The sequence below is a fragment of the Rhinoderma darwinii genome, chromosome 3, assembly GCF_050947455.1.
Source record: "Rhinoderma darwinii isolate aRhiDar2 chromosome 3, aRhiDar2.hap1, whole genome shotgun sequence".
NCBI classification, from domain to species: domain Eukaryota; kingdom Metazoa; phylum Chordata; class Amphibia; order Anura; family Rhinodermatidae; genus Rhinoderma; species Rhinoderma darwinii.
The window spans coordinates 24,970,362-24,978,911 of NC_134689.1; the positions used below are offsets into that span (position 1 = coordinate 24,970,362).

The 8,550-nt window shown below is 43.2% G+C and overlaps 2 protein-coding genes across 2 annotated transcripts; both read left to right on the forward strand.

Moving 5' to 3' along the window:
- The first annotated feature begins 772 nt into the window (after window positions 1-772).
- Window positions 773-1,162, forward strand: LOC142750310 (histone H2A-like). The gene has a single exon (XM_075859306.1). The coding sequence runs from the start codon at window positions 773-775 to the stop codon at window positions 1,160-1,162; it is 390 nt and encodes a 129-aa protein (XP_075715421.1).
- A 3,087-nt stretch (window positions 1,163-4,249) lies between these two features.
- Window positions 4,250-4,639, forward strand: LOC142750311 (histone H2A-like). Its single transcript, XM_075859307.1, has one exon. It carries the CDS (start codon window positions 4,250-4,252, stop codon window positions 4,637-4,639), a length of 390 nt encoding a protein of 129 aa, XP_075715422.1.
- The last annotated feature ends 3,911 nt before the right edge of the window (window positions 4,640-8,550 follow it).

The following is an 8,550-nucleotide window of genomic DNA, read 5'->3' on the forward strand; positions in this document are numbered from 1 at the left end:
ATAGCAGGTGTTACGTTGCAGCATAATTTGCGTGAATTTCAGTCATAAATTATGGTAAATCTGTCAGTCTGCTGAGGCCTCATCGCGCCTATGAAACCATGATAGTGAGGGACATGGAGGGAAAGAGATAAATGTCTCCATTTGTAGAAATCAAGAAGACTGCAGGACAATGTGATGTATATTTTCTTATTTATCCCCATTCCTGTCTGTGGGTTCTTTATACTGAATGTGTCTGAATCCCATGAAGTAAAACACTTTGTATTTACTGGTTTGGATTTGAATAGAGATCCATATCCGATTGTACGTGGCGGCTCTAGTTTGATTTATAGGATTTGAGTGAATTCTGGTGTCCAGTTATAGCTTTTGTTTTACTAAGAAAAGTTAAAGTTAAGGAGCAGGACGGTGGATAATATACAGGACTGAAGGGTCAGGAAGTAAAAAACTGGACATCTCCTGCTGTTTGTGATGTCCTGAAGCTAAATTGAATTTCCACCAATCAGAGTGCAGAACTACAGGTCATTTAAATGAAGCAAATTAAACATCTCTTTCTAACTGTAATATTATAAATCTGACTTGGAATTCCACCAATCAGAAAGCAGCACCACCCAGAAGAGCCAATTAGAACCACCCCTGAGGTAATAGTCAGGCTGACTGTGAGGTCATGACTTGGAATTGCACCAGAGAGCAGCACTGGGTATAAATAGCAGCCACCACCTGCTCTGCTCATTCTGGATTATTGTTTTATGCAGTAGTCCTTTTGTTTCTTGTGAACATGTCAGAAAGAGAAAGTCTGAGAGGAAAGAGAAGAGCCACAGCCAGGAGCAGAACATCCAGGGCTGGCCTGAAGTTTCCAGTTGGCCGTATACACCGCATTCTGAGGAAACGGAATTATGGCAGACGCTTCAGTTCTGATGCTCCAGTGTTCCTGGCCGCTGTGATGGAGTATATGACTGCAGAGATCCTGGTTGGCGCCGGCATCGCAGCCCTACGTCGTAATAGCTGCCGCATTACACCTCGTCACCTACAGCTGGCAATGCATCGAGATGTGGAGCTGGACGAGCTGCTTAAAAATGTCATCGTAGCGCAGGGGGGCATCGTGCCCAAGATCCAGGCCGAGCCCCGCTGGTACGTCCAGATAAACCAACGCTCTCCAGGCATCTAAAAGCCTCTCTTATTGACCCAAAGGCCCTTTTAAGGGCCACCCACATGTACCAAAGAGCAGATACCTGTGTTATTATGTGTGTGTTATTAAGACTATTGTCTGCGTGTGTGTGTGTGTGTGTGTGTGTGTGTGTGTGTGTGTGTGTGTGTGTGTGTGTGTGTGTGTGTGTGTGTGTGAGTGTGTGTGTGTATTTTTGTGTGTGTCTTTTTATGTTTGTTATTATGTGTATTTGTATGTGTGTGTTATTGTGTGTGTGTGTGTGTGTGTGTGTGTGTATTATTATGTGTGTGTTATTATGTGTGTGTTATTATGTGTGTGTAATTATGTGTGTGTTTTAATATGTATGTTATGTGTGTGCAAGGCTGGCTCCAGCTTTATGTGGGCCCTTGGGCGACACAGTCTTAGTAGGCCCCTTTGCGGGTGAACTCACAGGGGCAGTAATATGGCAGAAATCATCACTTTGTAACCCCATATAGATGTTAGGCCCTGTTTTTTTCCCCATAGAAAAGTTAAGCCCCCAGTTTGTACCGCCATAAACTTAGTGCCCTCTGTAGATAGTGCCACACAGCCCCCCTCCAAGGTAGTGCCACACAGCCTCCTCTTCCCAGGTAGTGCCACACAGCCCCCTCCCAGGTAGTGCCACACTGCCCCCTCTTCCCAGGTAGTGCCACACAGCCCCCTCCTCCCTGTTAGTACCACACAGCCTCTGGGTGAGAAGTTATCTATCAGCCTTAAAGGAACACTCCGGGCAAAATGTACAAACTTGTGTTATTACGAGTGCATGGCACAGGGATTTTCTATTGAAAGGTCTTTCTATTCCTGTGTCATGCACATCCCCCTCTGGCTCTGGACTTGGTATTACCCAATGCCTCAGTATTTCCTGGGATATTCCTTTAACAGTTCATATGTAATATTAAACTTATTTAAAATATGTAAGTATATTTAAATATGATTAAGTCTACCCCACTGTTCCATTAGGTCAGTGATTCCCAAACTTTTTCAGTCCAGCAAATACCAAGCCAGATAGAGACCATACGGAGGATCCATACCACGTCTATGGGCAGATAATCAATCCTATCTCTGTCCACAGCTTGGCCCATGAGGTGGATGTACTTGCACGTTTCTTATATTTTTCCAGTCCACCATGGAAGTACTTGCATGTTTTTTATATCTTTTTCTTATCCACCATGGCCTTTAAGTTCCCCCACAAGTACAAATCGAATGGGCCAACTATGGAAACTATGAAGCTCACTATTTTCTATGTAACAACTAATGCACACACAATGTTTGGTAGAACAAAATTCATCTATGGTTGGAGATGATTGTAATAACCAATTGTTTATGGAAAATAAACTTTGAATGCAATTAATAGTGGACATGTAGTTGTTCTTTATAGCTGGAGGATAGGCCCTAAGAATCGTAATCTCAAGGTATCTCAATACCTTCACATACGGTTGTCACTTGTCCCTTTGTATTTGTACTCATAAGACCTCATAGAGTTTTACATTTTATGAAGACTAGGGCCTCATGTACATGTATGGTGGCACACGGCGTAAAACTGACCCACAGAGACTCCGGGTCTAACCATATCGGGTCCGTGCACACTAAAAAGTTTCTAAACCGTTACAGTACTCAGCTGAGACAGTTTTACTACGGCCACATTTAGTTCTTACTCGGACTTCACAGTCTGCCGCCACTATTAGGTGAAGCATTTGGATTTGTACAACTATTGACCTCAACAGGTTCTGTAAAATTCTCTATGCAATGAGCTCATGAGAAGAGACACGCCCCTTTGACTAGCGGACTGGTAACACCCACTTGTCAATTTATTAATAAACTTCTAGGAGTAACAGCGGAACGGCACATCGCAGTTCTAAGAAAAGACGCTCTAGAATTGGGGTTTTATTGGGAATACAAGTATTCACTAAAACAGACATGTCAGGAGAGGTGACCGGTCCTCTTTAAAAGGTAAATCCTTACAGTGGCCCCCAGGCCTGCCATGACTATATGCCTATTAAGTATGCCAAAGCATTATGGAAGCGATCAATAGATCACATTGTGAAGTTCCCCATTGTGCAAAAGTATTACAAAAATACACAATCGTAACAACCATATAATGAAGTTAACATGTTATTCATGCCGCACGGTAAAAAACAAACGGCAGAATAGTTTTTTTGGAACTGCTTTTTTTCCCATTACCCCAAAATTTACGCCATTTACTTGTCACCATGCGGTATGAATAACACGTTAACATTATTATACGGGTCGTTTTGTTTGAGGATTTTTTTTAATACTTTTGCACAATAAGTGGTGTAATAGCAGGTGTTACGTCGCACCATAATTTGCGTGAATTTCAGTCATAAATTATGGTAAATCTGTCAGTCTGCTGAGGCCTCATCGCGCCCATGAAACCATGATAGTGAGGGACATGGAGGGAAAGAGATAAATGTCTCCATTTATAGAAATCAAGAAGACTGCAGGACAATGTGATGTATATTTTCTTATTTATGCCCATTCCTGTCTGTGAGTTCTTTATACTGAATGTGTCTGAATCCCATGAGGTAAAACACTTTGTATTTACTGGTTTGGATTTGAATAGAGATCCATATCCGATTGTACGTGGCGGCTCTAGTTTGATTTATAGGATTTGAGTGAATTCTGGTGTCCAGTTATAGCTTTTGATTTACTAAGAAAAGTTAAAGTTCAGGAGTAGGATGGTGGATAATATACAGGACTGAAGGGTCAGGAGGTAAAAAACTGGACATCTCCTGCTGTTTGTGATGTCCTGAAGCTAAATTTAATTTCCACCAATCAGAGTGCAGAACTACTGGTCATTTAAATGAAGCAAATTAAACATCTCTTTCAAACTGTAATATTATAAAGCTGACTTGGAATTCCACCAATCAGAAAGCAGCACCACCCAGAAGAGCCAATTAGAACCACCCCTGAGGTAATAATCAGGCTGACTGTGAGGTCATGACTTGGAATTGCACCAGAGAGCAGCACTGGGTATAAATAGCAGCCGCCGCCTGCTCTGCTCATTCTGGATTATTGTTTTATGCAGTAGTCCTTTTGTTTCTTGTGAACATGTCAGAAAGAGAAAGTCTGAGAGGAAAGAGAAGAGCCACAGCCAGGAGCAGAACATCCAGGGCTGGCCTGAAGTTTCCAGTCGGCCATATACACCGCTTTCTGAGGAAACGGAACTATGGCAGACGCTTCAGTTCTGTTGCTCCAGTGTTCCTGGCCGCTGTGATGGAGTATATGACTGCAGATATCCTGGTTGGCTCCGGCATCGCAGCCCTACGTCGTAATAGCTGCCGCATTACACCTCGTCACCTACAGCTGGCAATGCATCGAGATGTGGAGCTGGACGAGCTGCTTAAAAATGTCATCGTAGCGCAGGGGGGCATCGTGCCTAAGATCCAGGCCGAGCCCCGCTGGTACGTCCAGATAAACCAACGCTCTCCAGGCATCTAAAAGCCTCTCTTATTGACCCAAAGGCCCTTTTAAGGGCCACCCACATGTACCAAAGAGCAGATACCTGTGTTATTATGTGTGTGTTATTAAGACTATTGTGTGTGTGTGTGTGTGTGTGTGTTATCATGTGTGTATTTTTGTGTGTGTCTTTTTATGTTTGTTATTATGTGTATTTGTACGTGTGCATTATTTTGTGGTGTGTGTGTTTTTTTATGTATGTATTATTATGTGTGTGTAATTATGTGTGTGTAATTATGTGTGTGTACCTATGTGTGTGTTTTAATATGTATGTTTGTGTGTGCAGGGCTGGCTCCAGCTTTATGTGGGCCCTTGGGCGACACAGTCTTAGTAGGGCCCTTTGCGGGTGAACTCACGGGGGCAGTAATATGGCAGAAAACATCACTATGAAACCCCATATAGATGTTAGGCCCTGTTTTTTTCCCCATAGAAAAGTTAGGCCCCCAGTTTGTACCCCCATAAACTTAGTGCCCTCTGTAGATAGTGCCACACAGCCCCCCTGCAAGGTAGTGCCACACTGCCCCCTCTTCCCAGGTAGTGCCACACAGTCCCCTCCCAGGTAGTGCCACACTGCCCCCTCTTCCCAGGTAGTGCCACACAGCCCCCTCCCCCGAGGTAGTGCCACACAGCCCCCTCCCCCCAGGTAGTGCCACACAGCCTCTGGGTGAGAAGTTATCTATCAGCCTTAAAGGAACACTCCGGGCAAAATGTACAAACTTGTGTTATTATGGGTGCATGGCACAGGGATTTTCTATTGAGAGGTCTTTCTATTCCTGTGTCATGCACGTCCCCCTCTGGCTCTGGACTTGGTATTACCCAATGCCTGAGTATTTCCTGGGATATTCGTTTAACAGTTCATATGTAATATTAAACTTATTTAAAATATGTAAGTATATTTAAATATGATTAAGTCTACCCCACTGTTCCATTAGGTCAGTGATTCCCAAACTTTTTCAGTCCAGCAAATACCAAGCCAGATAGAGACCATACGGAGGATCCATACCACGTCTATGGGCAGATAATCAATCCTATCTCTGTCCACAGCTTGGCCCATGAGGTGTATGTACTTGCATTTTTCTTATATTTTTCCAGTCCACCATGGAAGTACTTGCATGTTTTTTATATCTTTTTCTTATCCACCATGTCCTTTAAGTTCCCCCACAAGTACAAATCGAATGGGCCAACTATGGAAACTATGAAGCTCACTATTTTCTATGTAACAACTAATGCACACACAATGTTTGGTAGAACAAAATTCATCTATGGTTGGAGATGATTGTAATAACCAATTGTTTATGAAAAATAAACTTTGAATGCAATTAATAGTGGACATGTAGTTGTTCTTTATAGCTGGAGGATGGCCCCTAAGAATCGTAATCTCAAGGTATCTCAATACCTTCACATACGGTTGTCACTTGTCCCTTTGTATTTTTACTCATAAGACCTCATAGAGTTTTACATTTTATGAAGACTAGGGCCTCATGTACATGTATGGTGGCACACGGCGTAAAACGGACCCACAGAGACTCCGGGTCTAACCATATCGGGTCCGTGAACACTAAAAAGTCTCTAAACCGTTACAGTACTCAGCTGAAACCGTTTTGCTACGGCCACATTTAGTTCTTACTCGGACTTCACAGTCTGCCGCCACTATTAGGTGAAGCATTTGCATTTGTACAACTATTGAACTCAACAGGTTCTGTAAAATTCTCTATGCAATGAGCTCATGAGAAGAGACACGCCCCTTTGACTAGCGGACTGGTAACACCCACTTGTCAATTTATTAATAAACTTCTAGGAGTAACAGCGGAACGGCACATCGCAGTTCTAAGAAAAGACGCTCCAGAATTGGGGTTTTATTGGGAATACAAGTATTCACTAAAACAGACATGTCAGGAGAGGTGACCGGTCCTCTTTAAAAGGTAAATCCTGTCAAAATAATCTTCTGGTCATAGATAAATGAGAGAGAATGACATCAGTAAAGTCTGTGATCTGGTCAGCAATGATTTCCAGAAAAAGAGGGTCTTTAGAGAACTCCAACCCATTCACACTGCTCCGAGATTTCTGTACTAAGAATTTTGGGTCTGGTTTCCAGCGACCGAAATCTCTCAGCTGTGTCAGAGGTTTAAGCTTTCTATAGAGTTCTTTTAATCAGTGATAACTCAAGATCAAGACTTTACCAATGTCATCTTCTTACATGTATAATAATCTATGACGTATAAGAAAATAATTTTGACTGGATTGGGAAATCCAGATGATCATCCCATAAAATAGGCCTACGCTGGGAGAGACCATAGACTGCTATAAGGATGCTATACACACAGATCTCTAGGAATACATGGCGTCTTTTTTAAAACTGTCTGAAACAAGCGTTGCCCCACCTTGAGGTTATGGAGATCAGCACCTGTGGACGGGAACCCATTTTCAAATCGCCTTTTATGCTGGGTTTCCACGTAGCGTTAACGCTGAGGAATTTCTGCAATGGAATTCTGTGTGGAAAGTCTGCAGCATTTACAGTAGCTGCAAAGATCACGAGACTTGCACAAATCTCATCCACATGATGCGGAAAAAAATCGGATGCAAAACCGTTCATATATTGACCTGCGGTGCAGTTATTTTAATCCCCAGCATTTCAATGTATGCTGCGGAATCGCTTCAGTTTTGTTGCAGTTTTTTTCCCATTAAATTCAGTTGGAGGATATGGAGGACGTCGCCCTGGTTTTTAAGAATAAGAGGATGACCGTTTTCATAAATTTGCCCTAACAGTCAAGGCCAGTTTTTGTTACGTTTGTGATGTATATTTTTCGTGTATTGCTAGGAAGGCTTCCTGTCGTACACGCTAAACGTGTCCATAGGTCTCCATTAGCTTATTGAGGTCAAGAGCGTGTCTTATTGGGCTCCATTGGGCTGGTATACGTCGGCATACTTTTTTTTTTTTTTTTTAGGTATGGAAATGTGTAGCAGACTATGCTATGCCATGACTGGCCTAAGTAGAGTCATGCCATGTTTTACCTAATGAACCTGTTCACCCCTTTTTCCTGCCCATCTCCCAATAACGACACGTGACAACCGAGGTTGGATATGAAATGACCACAGCAGCCGTTTATTTATTTACATTATTTAAATGCAATTAAATCCGAAACATTCGGATAACTCCACCTCTAATTCACATGACCCAACATGGGTCAGAATCAGAATTAACCATAAACATATTTTAATACTTTAACAGAGCAGGGGAAGTCCTTGAAGCCATTTTAAAACCGGATTTTTCTTTAAATTAGCGATCTGCAAACCACCACCAACTCTTTACCTCCAGCCGTAAACCAGCTCGGAGGCACCGCTCACCTCTGCAGATGGCTCCAACCACTAGAAGACCACTTCAAAGGGATAACACCCTATGAAGTCTTCAAATGATATACCATTTTGGGGGACGCATACCCCCGATGCGACCCCCCCCCATTTTGTACTGACCAACCTCAAGGACTCCCCCCGCCAGCTGCCATGACATCCGAACCTGCTCCAAAGAAAATGAGAAACACAAGTTATGAAATTATACAACATAAATCAAATAACAAATTCATAGCCACCCCGATCCCCAGGCCAACCCCTAACTTTAGGGCGGGAGGGTGGGAGCTCAGTTTGCTACCTGTTGTTCCTCCCGCTGCTTCCGGCTCAATGCCGAAAACAGCGGGAGGAACAGATAACTCCCCCCGTCCCCTCCCCTATACGTTCCCTCCCCTTCCCCAACTACCTCTTCCCCTATTGGCTCTCTTCCCTCCTATGGCAGTCATGGAGGCTTCCCATTAAGCCCTCCGCGCTGCCGTCCAGCCTCTTCTTGACTGGCCTAAGTAGAGTCATGCCATGTTTTACCTAATGAACCTGTTCACCCCTTT